This window comes from Quercus lobata, chromosome 2 (genome assembly GCF_001633185.2).
Source record: "Quercus lobata isolate SW786 chromosome 2, ValleyOak3.0 Primary Assembly, whole genome shotgun sequence".
NCBI lineage: Eukaryota > Viridiplantae > Streptophyta > Magnoliopsida > Fagales > Fagaceae > Quercus > Quercus lobata.
In genome coordinates this window covers 18548296-18571445 of record NC_044905.1, presented here as the reverse complement: position 1 = coordinate 18571445, position 23150 = coordinate 18548296, and the positions used below count along the sequence as shown (strand labels likewise).

Below are 23150 nucleotides of genomic sequence, written 5' to 3'. Positions count from 1 at the left end.
CAATTAAAAACAAATTCCTGAATTGTTAAAAGTTATTAAATTATTATCAGTTTCTAAATTAAAATTAAAAAATAATAATTTATCAATTTTAATCAAATAAAAAAGAGGAAAAACAAAATTAAAAATAAAATCAATTAAGATCTGTGTTCATCTTGATCATGAACACATAAGAACAACAACCCAGAATATTCAAACACAAGAACAAAAGAATAGAAACCCACAAACAATAGCCAATTTTTTGTAGATCTATGTTCATCCAATAACCCACAAAAAGAATATTCAAACACAAGAACAAGAACAAAAGAATGTAGAGATGTGGCTTCACCGTGGGGACTAACTTAGGCTTCACAACACCTATAAACCCACTACCTGAGGTTTCACCACTAGAAACAATCTGGGCTTCGCCGTGAGGACCGATTTGGGCTTTGCACCTAAGGCTTCGCCATGGGGACCATCACTACAACATAACACACAGATCCTTTGCAACCACTACCACCACCTGTTTGGGGTTTCACAACAACACAACATACCCACAAATCCATAACCCACCACCCCAAACCGATCCTTCGCAACCACCACCACCACAGGTCTTAGGTTTCACTGTAGCACAACACACCCATAAATCCACAACCCACAAATCCATAACCCACAAATCCAAACCAACCCACCACCCCAAACCGATCCTTCGCAACTACTACCACCACCGGTCTTGGGTTTCAATGCAGCACAACACACCCATAAATCCACAACCCACAAATCCAAGCCGACCCACCACCCCAAACCGATCATTCGCCTCCACTGATCCATAAAACTCCTTGGTCAAGCTTGAGAACTTAATCCACAAAACCCCATTTCAAAGCATTCAATCAGCTGGGAGAGTTTATCAAAAAAAAAAAAAAAGAAAGAGAATCGACCGGGGGAGAAAGATTAAAGAAAGGGAGAAAGTGAATCGGCAGGGAGATCAAAAAGTTAATAATTTAACTTTTTTAATTTTAATTTAGAAATTGATAATAATTTAATAATTTTTAACAATTCAAATATTTGTTTTTAATTGTTTTTTAATTAGATTAATGTTAATTTTTAATTTGTTCTAACCTGACATTTTTTATTAATTTAAATGCTGACATGGATGCTGACGTGATATTTTTATTATTAAATTATTAGTCACGTTAGCATTTAACATGCCACTTGTGCCCTCTGTTAGCCACGTAGGATTTTTCTATTAGTAGGTTGATGGTAGGGACTAAAATAGAAACGATTTTCTGATTTTAATGATTGATTTAGGAGCAAAATCAATTTAGAGATCAAATCAAAAAATGACCCAAAATGCAGGGAGCAAAATATATTTATGCAAAAAAAAAAAAAAAAAAAAAAAAAAGAAGAAGAAGAAAAGAACATAAGGATTAAGGAGTCCAAGAAGGATTTGGAAACGAAACTCGCTGAAATTAATTTTAATTCGGTTGGTGTCTCTCTCTCTCTCTCTCGTATTTCACTACCACCCTCTTTCCTTTTTATTCCGACCCGACTCGTCTGAACTCACTCTCTCTCTCTCCTTCTCACCCAAGCAAGCACAAACCCTGCAAAAACGGACACTGATTCAAATCGCTCAACTCGCCGCAAACTCGGTTCGTTCTCTTGCTCTTTCGTTACCTTCCTCTCTGTTCCTTATCATTATTCATACCACTACACTCTTCTACTCTCTTCTCTAATTAATTAATTATTATTATTTTTTTTTTGGGTTTGGATTTTCCTTCAGATGCTTCAGAGTCCAAACCCTAGTTCTATTAATCGATTTCTAGCTCACCGTTTTGAATAAATTTGTTATTTAGGTTTTTTGATTTTGAAACTTGTATGCTTGTTTGATGATTTTGGTTGAAAATTGGATTTTTAAACCCTAATATCTGATTGGGATTTTCAGTTTGAATTTTGAGGCATTATAGTTTATGGATTTGTGATTTTTTTTTTTGTTGGGTGCGTTTGGTTTTTTAGAAGGTGATGTAAAGATGAGTTCTTTCTCTATCACGCGGAAAAAGACGCCTTTCCAAAAGCATAGAGAGGAGGAAGAAGCAAAGAAAAAGGTATGGCTTTTGATTAACTCTGTTAAGTTGGATTTTTTATTATAAAAAAAGAAAAAGAAAAAAAAAGAGAGGTTTGTTTGTTTATTGATTTATTGTAATAGGGTTTTTGTTTTCGTTTTTGTTTTTTTTTTTCTGCAGAGAGCCGAGGATGAAACTGCGCGTTTGTACCAAGAGTTTGTGGAGTCATTTCAAGGCGATACAACACCTGGTTCGAAGTCTTTTGTTCGAGGAGGAACTATCAATCCCAATGATAAAGTGAAGATTGATTCCGAAGGTTAGTTTCATTGGAAAAAAAAAGTCTACATTTTCTTTCATTACTACTACGATCGTTTCAGTATGTTTATTCTTGTTTTGTTTAAAACTATGGATACATGAATAGTTTTTCTATTATTATGAGGACACATTAATAAAAGTATGGGCCTTTTTATTCATTCGCGGATGGCAGGTGAAAAGTCCAAAGATGGTGTATCTGTTCCAAAGAAGGGAAGTAGGTAAAGAAATACTTTTGATTAACCATGTTGCAATGCTATTTTGATCAGGCATCATAAGTAAGATAATTGTTTGGCCATGATTCAGTCAGCCTTCTTTTGTCTTAGGCTTGTATAAGTAAGAAGACGGGGGAGTATTTTGGTAGAGTCTATTAAGATGTCCTTTTTTTTTGTTTTGTCTTGTTTTTGTTTTTGTTTTTAGAAAAAGGGAAAATCTAATAACTATATTTGAGAAAATGAGCTGAATTTCTAGGTCTCATTTTTCTTCACTTTTATTCTTTCACATGTTCATGTATTTATGTATGTATTATTTGATTTAGGCAGCATATAACTTAGACTTGTGGATTATAAAACCCATTATCTACCTCATTGCGAGATTCTTGGATTTCTGATTATTATTATTTTTTTTGGGTCCAAATTTTTTTTGAATTTTGAACCTCATTACTCACATACAACAAGTGTTTTTTTCCCTGGATGCCTAGTTTTTAATTGAGCGGGGAAAATTTTCACTTCAAAGCATCAACTATGTTGTATTCTACTTTGAGGTCAGTCACTGGCAGCACTAGCACATTGGTATTAGATGATGGAAGAATATGAACAGCCTTCCAATGGGTGGAGGGTGAGGCCTGGGTTCAAAACTGATTAGATGTGTGTGCAACTTACCAATAAAAAATTATAGATATACGAATTTTCTTCATTGATAAAATGTAGAATTAAACATTGGAAGAAAATGATTTTTGTAATTATGAATTAACATAATTGCAAAATAGTATGATAATATCATCTTTTTTTTTTTTTTGAGAAACAACCCCCTCGGGGTAATGATTTTATTAATGCATCCTTAAAAGATCAAGTTGATAAACATCAAGAATATCTGGAGGGACAGACTCCATCCAGACAAGAAAAGGATTTCTGATAGCCCGTCTAGCAAGTTTGTGGGCAACACAATTCCCTTCCCTATGAATATGCTTGACTGAAATAAAAGAAAAACTAGAAAACAACATCTTAATATCCTGCAGTACATGACCCATATAAGAGCAGTCCATATAGTCACCAAGAATAGCCTTAATAACCGTCTTAGAGTCACCCTCCAAAACCATCCTGTCAAACCCAAGTTCCTTCGCAAACACCAGAGCCTGACAAGCCGCTAACACTTCCACCATCTCCACCGAAGCAGGTGATGGAATTTGTTGTGAGAGAGCAGCCATAACCAATCCTTGCTCATTCCGGATTATCACACCGGTGCCAGCTAGTCCATCTTGTGAGAAGATTACAAGGTCTCACCATAGAGTTCCAAAATGAAAATATCTGGCTCTGCCATTCACTGTACACCTATTATGAATTTTTACTTGTGATCTATATGAAGAGCAACTCCAACTTTGGTTCTTGTAATTCTTTAGAAGTATTACATTTTTGCCTTTACATTTCATTTGGCATTTCAATATTGCTATGAAGGTTGTAAAACTAAATGGGATTTTACCTGCTTCCTCCTCCTCCTAGAGGTTGTTTATGAATAATCAAACTAACTGTAAATATATTTCTTTGTATTTTATTGATTACTTTTATATCTTTCTTAAGTGTTTGTGTTCAATGGGTGATTTCTATGTTAATATCTCTCCTTTTTTCTTTTTTCTTTTTCTAGTCTTCTGAATTCTCTATTTTACATAACTGTTTAATATAATTGCGAATGTTCTCAGTTAAATTTTATTTTTTTAATTCATTGATATAATTGTGCATATTTCATAGATTGATATGAATTGTATTAGCCATGGCAATGGGTTGAAGAGAAATTTTACTTAGATATGGTTTTGAATTGTAAAACGACAGTTTGCTATCACATGTTCTTTCTTAATCTCAAAAATGATTTCCCCCCCTTGAAATATTTGTTATAAAATAAACTTATGATCTTTGGACTCCTAGTGTAAATTGAGAAATCTTGTTTATGGCCTCAGAGCTTTACCTAAGGTTGGAGGTTTCCATAGGCTTTCATACTTTTCTCCTAATACAGGAGTTGGATGTTTATAGAGGCTATCATGGTTTGAGAATTTCAATTGTAAAACAACAGTGTGCCATCACATGATCTCTTTCTTAATCCCAAAAATGATTTTTCCCCTTGAAATAAGTTGTTATAAATAAATCTTATGATCTTTGGCTTCCTAGTGTAAATTGAGGAATCTTCTTTATGGACTCAGAGCTTTACCTAAGATTGGAGGTTTCCATAGGCTATCATAGGTTCTTTTCTCCTAATATGGGAGTAGGATGTTTATAGAGGCTATTATGATTTGAGAATTTCATGCAAGTTTATTTAGGCACCATCTGTAGCTTTATAGGCTTCTGACAAGAAGTGACAATACTGAGTCCTGGAGCTAAGTCATGTATTATGTTCTCATTATAAATCTAAGGAGTGTGGTGGATCAGGCTGATGATTTATATTTTCAAGGTCTGGAGTGTTGTTGAGAATTTTCAATGTGAGCCGCAAAAAATTGCTGTTTTGAGCATATAACTACACACATGCGCACACATTAGAGTATATTTGATCTTCTTTGAAGCTATCACAAGCTTGAAAGTAAATGTTGGTAAGAGTGAGATTGTGCCAGTTGGTGAGGTTGGGTTTTTGGATGCTTTGGCCCACATTTTATGTTGTAAGGTTGGCTGTTTGCCCATGACTTACGTGGGTATGCCTTTGGGAGCTCATTATAAGGATTCTTCGATTTGGAACCCTATTATAGAAAGGATGGAGAAAAAGCTCTCAGGTTGGAATCGGTTATATCGGTCAAAAGGGGGTATGCTTACTTTATTGAAGAGTACTTTATCAAGCCTTCCCACTTATCATTTATCTTTGTTTACTATTCCACAACATGTGGCGGACAGATTAGAGAGGATCCAGAGGAATTTCCTATGGGGGAGATCTACTCGTGTATTTAAGTATTCACTTGTTGCTTGGGAAAAGGTTGTGTGGCCGGTGGAGGCAGGTGGTTTGGGGATCTAGAGGATTGGGTTGTTTAACCAAGCTTTACTAGAGAAGTGGCTTTGGCGCTTTGGGAAGGAGGCCACACACTTATGGCATCAGGTCATAGCCTCCAGATATGGGGAAGGTAGTGGTGGCTGGTGCACTAGAGTTGTTAGAGGAACACATGGTTGTGGGATGTGGAAGAACATTAGGAAGGGGGCAGAGAGTTTCTTTGGTCATGTGTTGTATATGGTGGGACAGGGTTTTCATATTTGGTTCTGGCATGATCCTTGGAGTAGTCCTACTCCTTTGAAAAAATTATATCCCGAATTGTTTGCTTGCGCTGTAGATAAAGAAGCTAGGATTTTTGATATGGTTGGCATTGCACCTGATGGGGGTGATAGATGCTGGAACTTACTCTTCCGCCATGAGGTTTAGGATTGGGAGACAGCAAGGTTTTATGCTTTCTTTGCGCATATCTCATCCAAAATACCTGGTGGGGTGATGATACCATGGTTTGGCAATTGAATCGTAGTGGTGTCTTTGATGTGCGCTCTTTTTATAAATCATTATCGAAAGCTTCGTCGGTTTTTTTCCCTTGGCAATGCATTTGGAGTGTTAAGGTCCCTAGAAGGGTCTCCTTTTCTTATGGACAGCTGTTAGGGTTGGGATTCTCACAATATATAACCTTGTTAAGAAGAACTTGCCTCTTGTTAATTGGTGTTGCCTATATCGGTGTGAGGAGGAAACCGTGGATCATATATTACTACATTGCAAGTTTGTCAAGTTTGTCCATACCTTGTGGAGTGAAGTCTTCTACTTGTTTGGGGTTCAGTGGGTGATGCCGAAGACAGTAGTCTCTCTACTTTCTACATAGTGGAATTGGTTGGGCATTCATTCTTCCAATGTTTGGAATATGGTGCCGGCGTGTCTTTTGTGGTTAACTTGGAAGGAACGCAATGCCCAAACGTGTAAGGACAGTGAAAGAACTGTGGACCTTTTGAAGTCTTTACTAACTAAGACTTTGTTTGAGTGGTCTCGTATTTGGGGTTTTACGCATTGTACTTCTTTGCTTGATTTCATTAATTCTGTTAGCCTTTCCCTTTGATCTGTTTGTATTCTCTTTTTTGCAGTGAGTTTCGTAAACTCATTGTACTTTTCTTATCAATAAAGTTTTTATTACCTATCCAAATATATATATATATATATATATATACATTTGATCTATAGAATGTTTAAATTACAAGTTTTTGTACTTTAAAATTATGCATAAAAGATGAGTTTCCAAATTGAATGGTAAATAGCAGCCGATTTGACACAAAATTTGGCATGTGTTTAGAACATATAGAACATGTAATCTAATGGTGAGATTTTCAAAATATATATCTAATAAAAATTTATTAGGTGGTGTAATATTGCTAAAAGTTACACATGTTTATTATAAAATGCTGCAACTGTATATCTAGAGATTGTTTCACAGTTTTTTGGATGCTGTTCATGATGGGAGTTTAGAGATTGTATTTTGTGGTATGTTCTATAAATTTGAGGTTCTTCTTAGAAAAAATATGACTTTGGTTCAAGAATATTATTTTTGGTGATTGTGATTAGTGTGTGAAGTTCTCATATCATGTTCCTATGTGGTTTGTGTGTGTCACACTAGCTGATCTGTCAGTTGACTACTCAACTTGGTTCTTCACCAAATCTATTAGAATAGAGTTTTTTTTTTTTTTTTTTTTATGGCATTCAACGGCCCTCCTGCTGCTTATGCTGTTCCTGAAGTGGTTGGGCAGGGTTGGGAAAGGTCTTGGGTGAAAAATTTGAGTTAACTCAACTGAGACTAAATTCCAACCGAGTCCTTGTATCAACTGATTGCTGTTGGCTACAAACCCTAACTCATTTCTCTAAAGCATCCATTTTCATAATTTGTGTCTAAAGATATTATTAAAAAAAAAAAAAAAATTGTGTCTAAGATATTGGCATTCAGCCTAATGCAAATTTCCTTCTCTGGGCTTATGACTGGTTGTGTCAAAGGCTTAGGACATTAGGCATGACAGAGGCAAATTGGGTTAAATCCTTACCAATGATTAAAAAAAAAGCAGTGGTTTAGTTGTTTGCCTTGTAGAAATGCTAGAAGTTTTCCATGTCTTTGAGGATTGAACGATAGCTTAGTGGTCAATCTGACATTTCTCTTGGGTTTTATGTCTTCTCTTTTATCTTTTTAAATTATTGTCTGCAAAAATGTTTTGGCAATGTACCTATCAAAAAAATCTTTTGGCAATGTGAAACTTTGTTCTTGATTTGTCTTATTGCAGGTATGTTCCATCTTTCTTACCACCTCCTATGGCAGCTAAGGGGAAAGAATCTGAAAAGAAAGTTAGTAAATTAATGATGGGAGTTCTTATATTTTATTTTTAGCATTTATAAGTCATCACTGGAATCTTTAAGTCTAAATCTTTTGTATTTCAATTTGTAGAAGGAGGAGGAGAAGCCAAAGGAAAAAGAAAAAGGGAAGTCTCGTAACATAGATCATTTTATGGAGGAGCTGAAGCATGAGCAAGAGATGAGGGAGAGGCGAAATCAAGACCGTGAACATTGGCGTGATGGGCGCCAGAATGAACATTCTGCTGTAGGTGTTTTTCCCTGCTAGCTTCTTTCAGTCTTTTGAAAAAGGGAATCGCAAGATTTCTGCCTATTTATGTATAATTTCATCACTGTTTTAATTGTAGATATGTATTTTTTTTCTTATTGTGTTTCTATAGTAGTTGAGCTAAATTGTCAGAATGTCAGGGTAGAGTTTGGAAAATATGTTAATTAATGCACCCTGCCAAGAGCCTTGTAGCTCAACAGGCAGCTCTTGATGTTTCTAATGCAGGTGTCTAGGATTCGAGTCCCCTCTTCTAATTATTGAATTATCAACAAAAAAAAAAAAAAAAAAAAAAAAACATGCACACATCACACTCTTGAATATCATTTGTGTATTGCTATCTTAGCACAAGAGGATGGAAAAAATTCCCCATTCCGTTTGACCCACCCTATCTCGTGCAGGTTCTCCCTGCCTTGAATAGGTGACAAGGCAAGGCTGGGTTTTGCTTGCCTTGCCCTGTCTGGCCCCCCATCCCGACTCAAATGTGTATTTTTATGTTTAAATATATACATATATATGTATATATCATTTAATCTTTTTTATACATATCATAGTTATAATTTAATTTTTTGTACTTATTATATTACCATCCCCCAAACACTTGCTTTCTCTCTCTCTTAGACTGTCCCTTCTCTGTCTAGTTTCATCTCTACCTCATTATTATGGAACCCACATCATTAAGGGTTGAATTATACTGGCAACTGGCGCCACTCTTGCCCTGTGCTGGTTTTTCTCACCCTGATTCCTGAAGAGGAAATGGGGTCGGTATGGGGTACCCCTGATCTGACCCCACCCTGCCCCGTTGCCATCCCTAAGCACAGAAATCATCCTTTTGAATTCCTTTGCACCACGTAATCTGTACTTACACGTACTGAATTCTTTGTATCAATTTTTCATCTTCAGTTTGATTAAACATACATGAAGCTTATTAAGTTACTGTTTTCAGCCATCTAGTCGCTTTGATGAACTGCCTGATGACTTTGATCCAAGTGGAAAGCTTCCTGGATCATTTGATGATGGCGATCCACAAACTACTAATCTCTATGTTGGAAATCTCTCACCTCAGGTAAGATTATTATCTTTACTTTCTAATAATCTGTTGCTTCGAAAATAATAACACATCAAGTTCATCTTTTTATTTTCTTAATAATTCTAGGTGGACGAAAATTTCCTTCTACGGACTTTTGGAAGATTTGGGCCTATTGCTAGCGTGAAGATAATGTGGCCTAGGACTGAAGAGGAGCGAAGGCGGCAAAGAAATTGTGGCTTTGTGGCTTTCATGAATAGAGCTGATGGACAGGCTGCAAAGGATGAAATGCAAGGTCTGGTTCTTTCTAGCTGTTCATCTTTCCTATAATTTGGATGATTGCTCTCAAATTATATTACTTGATTTTCATAGTTGATTTGCTTCCTATGTTGATAAAATTATTTATAAGTAAGAAATTGTGGGTTTACCTTTGTAGCAAATAATATCTTCCATTATACATAAGAAGTTTCATGACAAAATTACATTTGGGTGTTTCACCATTACTTCTCCCAATTTCTTTGAAAATGAAAATTTTAAATATAAATCTTCTGGATGTTATTGTCTCTCTTGAGCATGAAGTTTCCCACAAAGCTAAAAGTGCAGTTACTCCCACTATGTGTCTGCCTATGTATTTATTTATGGACAAAGTTTAGCTACAAAATTAGTTGTAGCCTTAGGCTACAAACTTATTTAATATTTTTTTATTGGATGTGAATTTTGACAAATCCACCATTGGATTATATCTTCTTCTTATATCCTCCATGCTTGCAAAATTTCAAGAAAATTAAAGATCAATAGCTATGCCATCAATAAATTTTTTAAATTGCAAATTTTTGTAATTTAAAATTATGCACAAAATATAAGCTTATAGATCATATAGTAAATGATATCCGATTGACATAAAATTTAACATGTGTATTAAGGGCGTAAAGAACATGCAATTCAACGGTTAGATTTTCAAAATATGTTATAGTATTTATTTTTATTGAGTGAGTTTGTAGCCTTAAGCTACAACCAATTTTGTAGCTAAACTTTGTCCTTTATTTATATGTTCAGAAACTTTCTTTCCTTGTTATCATGGTTACCTGCATCATGAAGTGGCATGATTGTGATTCCTTGTAATATGGATGTTCTTCCCCAAATGTTCTTTTGCCATGCACATTAGTATCTATGTATGTGTGTTTGTGATGGACCAAGATAACGATTGACAGTGTTATCCAAGTCATGATCCATTGTATGCTTGATTACCTGGCATCATCTTGAAACTCAAGCCCTGGTGTTCCTTCCAATGAATTATAATTGACAGGGTGCCAGCGAAGGCACCAGATTATACTGTAATATGTTGTTACCATTGTTTAATTAGGTTTTTCATTCTACTCGTGTAAAGGGGCATCTGAAACTCAAAAATTTTGGAGTGCAAAATTGAGACATTTTCTGATATATAAATTATATGACACTTATTCAGGAAATTTTTTTTATTCTATAAACATTTAGGTAGCATTTTAAAATGAGATAATAGTTTTAAAATCCAGCAATGACAAAATGTCCCAAACTTCTCTAATCATTGATATCTATATTATTGGTGAAAGATTGTTTTTTGCTGGTCCCTGTTACATAATATCCTCATTTAAAATATAAAAATACCCAATATATGGGTATTGGATATATTGGATTTTTTTTTTCTTATAAAAAAAAAAATCAATATGTATGACAGTATGAGGGAATGAATGATATTAAGGATTGAAGAAAATCTCTTGTTTGCAGGAGTAGTTGTTTATGAATATGAGTTGAAGATTGGATGGGGCAAGTCTGTTGCTTTACCATCGCAAGCATTACCTGCTCCTCCACCAGGGCATATGGCGATCAGGAGTAAGGAGGTCTGTTAAATTTTATTTTGATTTAATGATTGAGTGCATGCATGTATTGATTTCTTTTCTAATATTTACTCCTCAGGGACGGGTCCAAAAGGCCTTGCCTTGGTGAGATTCCATGTGATCAGAAAAAAAGAAAAAGAAAAATGCATGCATCTATTTATTTTCTAACAATTGATGCTTTGGGCTACTTTTACCCATCAACGTTGCTTCATTCATTATTCTCAGGCTCAGCATCAAATGAAGACAAACTGATACTTTGATTTACGGTTCTAATTTTGTAAATTATTTGTAAAATATTAAATTAGACAACTACTCCATATTTTCCTTGTTTGAATGACAGGGTGCCACTGTAATTTTGTCTGGTCCATCCGGCCCACCCGTCACTTCTGTTCCAAGTCAGAATTCTGAACTGGTAGGTTATTTCAGTTTATATTGTTTCCTTGCTAATGTAAAATTTTTTAATTAATGTATCTGTGCACATAAGTTACTCCCTTTTGTTTTTGTTCAATAAAATTATCTTTACCTGCTAGAATATTGTTTTGGGCCTGGCATGCTCTCCTTGAGCTAGCTTCTTTCCTTTAGTATCTGTTCATTGTTTTGGGCCACCGGGGGAATTAGTCTTACTATTTATGTGTAGATATATAATTCTTTTTGTTGTAATTCTTTAGGCTTCTTCTCGTCTTTTATACATGAAGTAGTCTTTTTTCAATATAAATTTTCTTACCTATAAAAAAAGGGATTAAAAAGACTTTTTGATATAACTCGAAAGAGATTATGTTCAATAGGTTATTGTTGTTTCAGTTTTTTGCTCTTTTTGTGCAGTTATTATCTTTTCATCTTTTGTGATAAGTGATAAAATTTATTTAAAATTCACAAAAAGGGGTGCGACCCTAATACGCTGGGAGTATACAAAAGAAGTGGCCAAACAAAGAAACAAAAATACTACTTTTTGTGATTCTATTGTGTGGTCGTTGCCTTTTTGTACAAATATTTTCATTGTAGTTCTTTAGGCTACTTCATGTCCTTTGCTCATGTAGTCTTTCTTATAAAATTAATCTTATCTATTTTTAAAAAAAATTAGAAATATAGAAATGACTAAAGAGAGCTCAGGGTGTCCAAGTGCTCAAGAAAGACCACCATAGAAAAATTGAGGTCAAAGTCTGATCATATAGGGTCTTCAAAAATAAGAAATTCAGCTTAATCAAATTTAGCTTTGATTGGGGTTCAATCCCTGCTTACACCAAAAACTGATTAGTGTCTTAGTTTGATATAAAGAGCTATCATCAGGAGTGGACGCCATAGGTTGAAATTCTCTAAAAAAAAAAAAAAAAATTAGCTCTTTTTTGTCAAAGCAATGAGAGTTTCTCTCTCCAAAGACATTATGCATAAAGAAACTGCTTCCCTAAAATCCTCCCATTACCTCTCTTATCAAAATGTTCAAAATGTCCCTTCCAACGTGATAACTACCATGTCACAGTAGTTGGGATTCCCTGAGCAGAACTTCTCTTGGGAGGAGTTGGGAAGTTGCTCAAATCTTTGAAGATACTTTGCAGTTGGTAAAGGATCAATAATGCATCGTTTTTATTATAATTTTCAATGGACTAGGAGGGATTCCAATGTTGTGTCTCATCTGCTAGCCAATTGGGTGGGGTTAGCTTCATAAAAGATGAGTGTGTTTTTGGCAAAAATGAGGGGAAATCACAATTATGTCACCCGCGAACTGTTAATAGAGAAGAAAACTACCCCCCTAACACCACTCTCATCAACATCCTGCTTAAAGCTTCCATAATTACAAGCAATAAGGGGGGAAGTGGATCTCCCTGACTTAATCCCCTACTGCTTTTAGAAAAGTCATTGGGATTGTCATTCATCAGAACAGAACATCATCTGACTAGACTCAGGATTTTTCTACAAAGCTACAGTGTTGTCACATGTAAATTAAAAAGTCCAAATTGACATAATCATAAGCCTTTTTCACATCAAGCTTTCACAAAACCCCTGGACTTGACTAAATCTTACTTATGGCCGTGATAAAGATAGAATAAATTTCACTGCTGTCTGATTCTTGGAAGTAAATCGTATATTTATTATTAGTTAATGGTCTTTTTTTTTTCTGAGAAATTAATGTGGATATACTGTTCTTCAAAGTAAAGCACATGAATGATATGGTCAATTATGAGTTTGAAACTGTTAGATTAAGTTTCAGCTTGTTTAAAAGGGATGTCTGATATGTGAATAGGATTGACCATCACTGTGCATCCACCTCCATGTGTGATAGATCCTCACTTTTATATTGGTATTTGGGGAAAAAAATAAAACATTTTGAACAAAATTTGAATGTCATTTATTGTCGAAAATAGTAAAGCATGCTTAAATGGCCAGTGCTTTCAATTTTTGAAACCATCGGGTGGTTCTGCAATGTCAAAAGGCCAATTACAGGAAATCAAGGCCAGTTTCAACTGGCTTTCTGAAACAAGGAAAAGGCTGTTCATTGTTACTGTCAAATGGGATAATTGAACTTCTGGGTGGGTGACTTTGTTTATGGTGATGCTATCTGAATCTTCCTGAATATCCTGTCTTTCGCTGGACTTGAGGTTCTTTCAAAGACCTTTTGCCAGTTTAGTCCTGTGTCTTTGCTGCATTTTATATGAATCTTATCTTCACTCTGAATCATACTTTTTTAACCCAGGGATTTGGCTTTGTTGTTTTTAATTTCTACATTTTGTTAATGATATGATATGGTTGACTAGGTTCTTACCCCAAATGTCCCTGATATAATGGTTGTTCCACCCGAGGACGATCATCTCCACCATGTGATTGACACAATGGCTCTCTACGTTCTGGATGGAGGATGCGCCTTCGAACAAGCTATTATGGAGAGAGGTCGTGGGAATCCTCTCTTCAACTTCTTGTTTGAGCTTGGTTCAAAGGAGCATACTTACTATGTCTGGAGGCTCTATTCCTTTGCTCAGGTAATTCCTATCATCCTTCAGTCCAGCCATCACAAAAAGAAAACAAAAAATAAAAGAAAAGGATATCCTATTATGTGCCCAAATCAAACTGTGCCACCTGCCTTGTTTGATTTTATAGAAATTTCAGGCATCTTTGTTAATGATAATAATCTTTATTTAGTCCTATAGAGTGATTTCCTCATCTGTCATGGATGCTATGTAGTTACTATCTATTACTCTTAATTTGCCCCAAAAAAAAAGTATTGTTGGGTTGTTTAGATTTTTTGGGGGAATGAATGCAGGGTGATACCCTTCAAAGATGGCGGACAGAACCTTTTATCATGATAACTGGTAGTGGAAGGTAATGTGCATCCATTTTTTCCTATTTCAGTAACTATTGGTGCAGTCATTTTGAAATGTTCTTGCTGTTTTGTGAATAAGGTGGTGTAATAGACTACAATAATGATGTGAAATTTTGTTTTATTATCATTTCCAGATGGATGCCACCACCTCTGCCAACAGCAAAAAGCCCAGATCATGAAAAGGAGTCTGGCTCCACATATGCTGCAGGAAGAAGCAGGGTATCTCTAAGTGTTAAATTCATGAACGGGATTATTTTATTTTATACACACTGTGTCATGATTTTTAACTCATAAAATTTCATTAACTTCTAAAGCGCATGGAATCAGAAAGAACACTGACTGATTCTCAGAGGGATGAGTTTGAGGATATGCTCCGTGCTCTTACATTAGAGAGGAGTCAGATAAAGGAAGCGATGGGGTTTTCCCTGGATAATGCTGATGCAGCTGGAGAGGTAATGCCTGATATTAGTGTCACCCAATTTAACTACCCATATGGTAGTTCACTGTGTGAATGGCACAGTGGAATTTATCCCCTAATTGCAAACTATATTAAATGGTGTTTACAAGTCACCTGCTATTGATTTGTTTCAAATATGTTAATTATCACATGTTATTTAATATTTTTTGGTTTTCTATTCTTTGTTTTTCTCATCTATTTGCTAATGATAAGCTTTTGTCAGTAGAGATGCTTAAAATTTTAATTAAAATACAGAATAATAAAAGAAAAAAAGAGGAAGATCAGGATCTGGGATTACTTTTACGGATTTTATTTTTTACTTTTGAAGTATGTGTGGTTTTTCAATTTCTTACTTGGTGTCTTCTGTATTGCAGATTGTCGAAGTTCTGACAGAATCTTTGACGCTTAAGGAAACTCCTATTCCAACTAAAGTTGCGAGGCTTATGCTTGTTTCTGATGTTCTTCATAATAGTAGTGCTCCTGTAAAGAATGCATCTGCATACCGCACCAAATTTGAAGCATCATTACCTGACATTATGGAGAGCTTTAATGATTTGTATCGTAGCGTCACAGGAAGGATTACTGCTGAGGCCCTTAAGGTAAGGTGAACATATCTATCTCTTGTTTTTTGGGGCTCCCAACCTTTCTTAATTTATTGTGCATTCCTGATTCTATTGTAAATTTTTGTTTGAAATTCTGGAGGAACGTGTACTCAAAGTGTTGCAAGTGTGGTCAGATTGGTTTTTATTTTCGGATGCATATGTGAATGGTCTGCGAGCTACTTTTCTTCGGTCTGGGAGCTCTGGTGTTGTCCCCTTTCATTCCATATGTGGTGATGCTCTGGAAATAGAAAAAAAGACTAGTTCTGAAGATACAGGTGAAGGGGGTAAGGGGAACCAAGATGCTGCATTGGCAATGGGCAAAGGAGCAGCTACGAAAGAACTAATGAGTCTTCCCATTGCTGAGCTGGAGAGACGATGCAGACATAACGGACTGTCTCTTGTTGGTGGTAGAGAAATGATGGTTTCACGATTGCTAAGTCTGGAAGAGGCAGAAAGACAAAGAGGCTATGAGCTAGATGATGACTTGAAATATGCACAAAGCCATTCGAGTTCTGGCAAATATTCCAACAGTCAGAGCGAAATGAATGTGGAACCAGAGCTAGCAGGTCTATCTGGATGGAACCGTTACGGGGAGGATGAGGTGCAGGCACAAGGCAAAGGTTTTATTCCTTTGGCTCCAACCCTTCCCATTCCACAGCCTGATCTAAAAGCTTTCATGAAGAAAGAGAAAAATGAGCCTGTTTTGCCAGCATCTAAATGGGCTCGAGAGGATGATGACAGTGATGATGAACAAAAGAGTAGTGGTAGGGGTCTGGGGTTGGGCTACTCATCTTCTGGAAGTGAGAATGCTGGTGATGATCCTAGTAAAGCTGATGAGATGGAGTTTGCTACTGGTACAAGTATCCCAGCGCAAACTGACACTGGAATGAATGAAGAGCAGAGGTAGTATCATACTTCCATTGTAACCTGCTGTCTTTGTTTCCTCTTTTATGGAAAAGAAGGTTTTCATCCTTCCCAATTTTCCCCCCCTTTATTTCCTCTCTATATTTTTTTTTTCCTTTTCTTTTTCTTTTTTACGGTGTGGTTTAGTTTTATGTTTCCAATTTGAATTGGGGATATGTGTTTTCAAATGATTTTTAGAAAAAATTGATGAGTTCATTTACATCTGTTGTCAAATGCTCCCTGCCATCAATAATATATATATATATACATATATATATATTATATTTTATGATGTTTTTTGTGCGAAAATACTTGACTGTGCTTGTCATTACAGGCAAAAGTTGAGACGTCTAGAGGTGGCTTTGATAGAATATCGTGAATCCCTTGAAGAGCGGGGAATAAAAAGTTCAGAGGAAATCGAAAAGAAAGTTGCAACGCGTCGGAAACAGCTACAATCAGAATATGGGTTATTACATTCTAATGAAGATTCTTCAGCAAACAGTAAGTGCTCTTTTTGTTGGCATGCAAGATTATTTCATTTTGTTGGCATGCAAGATAGAAAATAATTGAAAGTGTGGAATTTCTCTCCGCTTATAACATTAGTTTTGACACGCTGTGCTAGTTTTTAGATATGCCTATTGGCTTCATTGCTATTTTGTTTAAATCATAACCTAAGAATTAAAATACCATTAACTTATCAACGAAGACCATAACCTAAGAATTGGGATGAGACATTGTTATAATGAATTATTCCCCAAGGGTGGGTCCAGAGGGCCCTTCCTCGGTGAGGTTTCAGGTCATTAAAGAAAGTTTTATAATGAATTACTTTACTAGATTGAACTCGTGAATTTTGTTTAAAATCTGTTATGTATAAATACGAACTCCAAATATTGCTTATTCAGTGTATGACTTATGCAGTCCACAATCCCAAATGCGCTGCTGGAACTGACTTAGAACAGATAAATAGATCAATTTAGGGTTCTAGAGAATAATTATTTGGGATAGATAAATTTTAGGCAGATTCTTGTTAAAATCAGATTATTGGGTTCCAAATTCCAATACATTCTCAAAGATGTACTCCCCTGAAAGGTTATATGTAGCTTGACTGAACCCTGCTCTATTTCTGCTGGGTTGGTCTCCCCTTGCCTGAGTTTACTTGGTATTCCTTCAGATTAGGATTGAACTACTCCTTATTACTGCCATTGTTGCATGTACTTTTGAAAAATAATTTTCAAACCTGTGGAACTAATAGTTAGATAATAATGAATGAGATGATATTGTCATGTGAAGTTCCAATATCTGTTTTTGAGTTTAGGTTATTTAAATCTAGCCACATCTGAATTCTTAGATGTTCTCACATTAGTGCATCAAAGATGCAGTGACGGATTCTCCCAATAGGTGATGGCTACTGAGGGAAAATGCAATGTTAATCTTTTGAAGTTGCAGTGAGTTTGGAATCTACTATTTTATACTGTCTTTAACTTATAGTGTTGATGTTTTCTACTAACTGGCCCAAGTCTTGGCTATACCAAACTGGCTTTGGTGCTTCACAACTTCCAGTAAAAGAGTACCCTTTCTATCCAGTCATGCTGATTTCTCATAATACAGTTCTTATTATGAATCAGAAGCATTAAATATGTTCTTTAATATGCTTAATGTCATATGTGATTTGATCTATGTAAAGTCCCTTGTTATTGTAATCTTTTGCTTCATGATGCCTATATAGCAAATATTCAGGTTAATATTTAGATGGTTCATGCTTAGGGTTTATGTTTATAAAATATTTTTCGTGCAGAGAGAACATCTTCAGAGAGGAGGGACAGACGGGATGATACCCGTGACCCTTCAAGAAAGCGGCACCGCAGCGAGAGCCAAAGTGAGAGCCCACCACGGAAATCATCAAACCGAGACAAAGAAAGGGAACATGCATTAGACAGGGACAGAGAAAGGCACAGGGATAGAGATAGGACTCATGATATTGAAAGTGAGAAAGGGAGAGATCGTGAGAAGAGTGGAAGTAGAGAGAGGGATGACCACGACAGGGACAGAGGCAGAGAAAGAGACAGGGATAGGAGGAGACGACCAAAATAAGCTATTCTTGGGGTTGGTTTTTTGTGAATTGAGGTGGAATGTTTTGAGATGAAGAGATGCCCATTTAGTCAGGCCAGGATGCCTTCCATGAAAAGATTGTATTTAAATTGTTATGAAAGGAAAATTTCCTCCCATGTAGGGATGATCCCCCCAAGAGGGAAATATGTTTAATGTTAAAAACCACACTGTAGAAAGAGGGATGCTGATTTCAAAAATTGAACATCTCAGTCTCAGGTGTTAAAAGTGGTCAATGAGTAAGTGCTTGATTGCTTTAAGTTGACATGTTTACCTGCTGGGCAGGCAATGCACTGTTGTTGTGGAAATATGCGCCAGCAGGATGAAGGCACCTATCTTTCCTATGTGATCGCTGCGTTTATATGTTGAGAAGTGTACTGCCTTGGTTATAGATCTCTGTTCTGAGAAGTGCACTGCCCTTGGTCATAGATCTCTGTGTTCCTCACTTCGGTGTTGTATTTATTGTGAGTTCTGTGTTCCAAACATTTCCTGAATGTAGATGACAGTTTTTAACTCCATTTCTGGTCCCAAGAGGAAGGTCAAGTTGACAGTTTGATCCTTTTTTAATTAGAGAAAATGTTTTAGCTTAGAAAAGAGAGGAAACTGTTCTGAATCTTTTGATAATTTTTACTTCAATTGCCACCTTTGCTGTTGCACAGGCCTATTTAAACACCACCCCCCTACTCACCCCCCGCCCCCTAAAAAAAAAAAGAAAAAAAGAGAAAAAGAAGGCATTATGGCCTGTCTATATGCTAAAGAATATCATATTTCACTTTCTTCGTGCAATAGTGTGTTTTTTGTGTGCTCAGGTATAGCATCTACCCTTTTGCTGTGGCAACCAAAAATTTTCAAATCCTTGGGGATCTTGAGGGTGTCTATAAGGTTCTGAACAAGTCTCCCTATAAATTTAGAGATGACTTTGCACATCCCAAAGATGCATTACTCCCTACTGATTGTTACATTGTTTCACAGGCAAATATGACTTTGTTCGAGGAATGAATATTAAAAATCGTCCATGCCTGAGTAACTATGTAAATTTAGAGGTGACATTGCACCACAAAGCTGAGGTACATGAAAATGAAAAAAGAAAGTAAATGGTAACTCTGTTGATCAGTGTGGCGAGGATCATCTCCTGGTACCTGGACAGCAAAATGATAGGTATTAATCCTCGGCATAGCTTCTGAGGTAGCTCAGGCATGGTCAAGTGTTGCTCTGTACATTGGAAATGGAATCACTGGAACCTAGTTGACAGGGGTGCAAGTGTAACGTTGATAAATGAGAAGTTCCCTATGTAACCTCGACAACTGTTGGCGTGGAGGGCTTGGCATAAAGTCAGAACAAACTGGAACTGGATTTAGTGGTTTACCATAATAATGATTCGACCTATTCACTCTAGAAATCATGTTGCTCGTGAGAAAGTCCTAAGATGCTTGTTTCCCACTCAACTCTCGACGGACAACTCGTGCGTCAGTCTTGGCCTGCCTGTGAGACTCCCTAGCCCTCAGCTTTGTGGTGCTTGTTAGATAGCCCTGCTTGATTCACATTCTATATATCTACCATCTATTTAGTCCTAGAAAATTTAGATAGATAATCCTAGACAAAGCAATCTTTAAAATTTTGCACTATTTTTTCAAATTCTTATGGCCCAGAATGGCCACTTACATAAGTCACTTGTTGATCCTACTCGCTTCATAGGTTTACTTCTAAGAGGATCTTGAACTTCTGCTTTTAAATTGTCCATTTTCACTGGTGCTATACTCGATTCATCTAGGCCAATCCCATTTTGGCCTATCATATCACCTTTAATTCAACTTAATTTACGTCTTTCATTTTTTTTTTTTAATATATATTATATTGTCAAGTTTCTAAAGGTCATCCGTACAACCTTATTTTTCCTCTTTTCTATTGGATTACTCATCATTGAAATAAGCAAGCTTAAAGGTTTGTTTGGTTGGGGTGAAATAGGGAGGATAGAAAATAGAGGAGAAAAGTAGAGAGAAAACTAATTTTATGGGTGTTTGGTTGGAGAAAAAAGGAGGATGGAAAATTGGTGGGACCTAGGTGTTTTCTCCCCTAACTTACCAAAATTTTCTCTCCAATTTGGAGAGAAAATAGAGGGAGATAAATAGTTGCAGTCAATGACTAAACTACCTCCCTCCTCCTCTTACATGGACATGTTGGTTGCTTTTTCACCATTTTTTTTCTTTCCTAGGCGTGGACCTGCTGGTTAATCTCTCTCTCTCTCTCTTAACTTTTCTAGGCATGATACAGGTTTTGCTCTTCTTATTTTCCTTTTCTTTTCTTTGTTTAACTAGATGTGAATTTTTTTTTTTTTTTTTTACTTTTTTTTTGGGCATAGTTATCTTTTTAAATAAATTTAGGTGATTGGCTTTTATTTATTTTTTGTGGTTGTTTGCCATTTTTTGTTTTAATTGGGCATCATTTTTTTAACAAGGACATATGAGTAAATTTATACAAACTTATTTTTTTCCATTTCTCCACTTTTTCACCCCCCAAACAAACACAAATGAGGGAAACTAAAATATTTTCTATCCTCCTACTTTTCCACCCCTTTCCCATTTTCTATCATTCCACTTTTCTATCCCTCCAATCAAACGGACCCTAAAATATTTCAATGGACTTTCCATTGTGCATAGTCTCCCTATCTCTTTGCATATTTCCAATAGTACTTCCACTAATAAGGGATTTATTCTATACCATTATCTTAGTGGGTTTGCCTTATAAGTAGGGTTGTCCACAAACCCGTTGAACCTGACCCACCCAAGGGATACAACTTGACCCAAATTAAAAATCAATCGATCTTGTGGTTGCGGTAGTTGACAATGGGTCTCCACCTTCAAAATCCAACAACGGTGGATCAAGTGGTGGGTTTCCTCCTCTAAAATCCAACCCACCCGATCCAACAAACAAAGTAAGCTAAATTTGACATAGATCTACCAAATCCAATGAGATCTCCACCAAATCTAATGAGATCTTCACTGGATCTTTGTCGTTCAGAACATTTTTTCTCGCCTTTTCTCATCATTAGTTGGTGTTGACTGATCCAATTGCCACCCATGAAAAGCGCAATTCGTTTGAACCACTACACCTTATTGGTCGATAACAGGTTGAATTTTCTTCCACCCGATCTAGTCAGGTCGAGTATGGGTTAAGCACAAACCCAACTCAAACCAATCTGTGGACACCTTTACTTGTAAGTGTGGTGTATGGTTTTCATTGAAGGGATTTAAACAAAAAAAAAAAAAAATCGTTTTGGAGGTTATGAGAGGTATAGGACCATTAAGGATTTGCTTGATGGATGATTGGTTTTGTTTGAGATTAAGGTCCCTTATATCTTCTTCTTTTTTTGTGTTTTTTTTAGAGAGGCAAAGAGTGATGAAGAAGAGTGTGAATAGGTGGTCATATGATAGTTTGATCCTAGGAATCATAGACACAGACACGGGTACGACATGAGCAATTTCTGAAAAATTATAAAATGAAATGGTCAGTATGACACCAGTATGAAATGGGTACAGTACCCTAAATGAATTATCCGTACTTCTTTGGTGTGATCCATTGGGCATTAGGTTTTAATACTTTCCTAACTCTTCTCAAACCTTTTGGTATTACTTCCAAAATGGCGTAAGTTGCTCAAACCATTGGATCACGAGATGTTTAATCACCTTGTATGCATTTAATGTTTGATTAGGCTTCAGTAAAGAGTAAAAAGGATGTCTCATTGTCCTGTGTGATGTCAAGTATATGGGGCGTTGACCAATATAACCTTCCTTCACACTAGGTCATCAAATGTCCATTAAATTTTTATCCAAAAAAAAAAGAGGATAAACTACATATTTGGTCTCTATCCTTTACACCATATTTCAATTTGGTCCCTAACCTTTCAGTTGTGTCAATTTGGTCAATAACCTTTTAGTGTCGTGTCAATCTAGTCCTTGTCGTTATATCTTAAATGAAAATTGATGATATGGCAAACGGCTAAAATAAAATTTTAGTGTATTATCTCATCAACGAAAGCTAATTTTTTTTTTTGGCCATTAGACACATCATCAATTTTCATCCAAAAAATAATGGTAGGGACTAAATTGACACAGTACTAAAAGATTAGGGATCAAATTGGCACAATGGAAAGGTTAGAGATTAAATTAAAATATGGTATATAGCATAGGGACCAAATACATAGTTTATCCCAAAAAAATTTCATAAAAAAGATGTCCACAAAATTTGGACAATTAATGCTAAGCTATATGTTCTTTGTCATCCTTAAATGACAAGAGCTTTTTTTAACACACTCCCTTAGACCCTCCAAACCATCAAAATCATTGGGCCTATATGCTCTCATAACTACCTCTAACCTTGATTTGGTTGGGTTTCAAGAGGGAAAAAGTTTAACTTGAAAATTAGTTGTACACTAAGCCTACAACCTTACTTAATATTTTTTTATTGGAGGTGAATTTTGACAAATCTACCATTGAATTATATTCTTCTTATATCCTTCCTGCTTGCAAAATTTTCAAAAAATTAAAGATCGATAGCTATGTCATCAATAAATTGTTTAAATTGCAAGTTTTTGTAGCTTAAAATTATGTATAAAATATAAGCTTATAGATCATATAACAAATTATATCCAATTGACACAAAATTTGACATGTGTACTAAGAGTGCCAAGAACATGCAATTCAACAGTTAG

At 35.9% G+C, this 23150-nt stretch overlaps 1 protein-coding gene across 2 annotated transcripts; it reads left to right on the top strand.

The window, feature by feature from the left end:
- The first annotated feature begins 1444 nt into the window (after positions 1-1444).
- LOC115974824 (protein RRC1) lies at positions 1445-19117 on the top strand. Of its 2 annotated transcripts, XM_031095350.1 has the most exons (18): positions 1445-1625; positions 1990-2078; positions 2217-2352; positions 2524-2569; positions 7829-7889; positions 7990-8142; positions 9107-9226; positions 9317-9482; positions 10952-11064; positions 11402-11473; positions 13812-14033; positions 14315-14373; positions 14509-14593; positions 14689-14826; positions 15206-15430; positions 15534-16336; positions 16671-16837; positions 18132-19117. In XM_031095350.1, the coding sequence occupies exons 2-18, from the start codon at positions 2004-2006 to the stop codon at positions 18425-18427; spliced, it is 2937 nt and encodes a 978-aa protein (XP_030951210.1). In that variant the 5' UTR covers positions 1445-1625; positions 1990-2003; the 3' UTR covers positions 18428-19117. The 2 variants fall into 2 exon arrangements, with proteins under 2 accessions (XP_030951210.1, XP_030951211.1); XM_031095351.1 differs by lacking the exons at positions 1445-1625; positions 1990-2078; positions 2524-2569 and having other exon boundaries at positions 2271-2352.
- The last annotated feature ends 4033 nt before the right edge of the window (positions 19118-23150 follow it).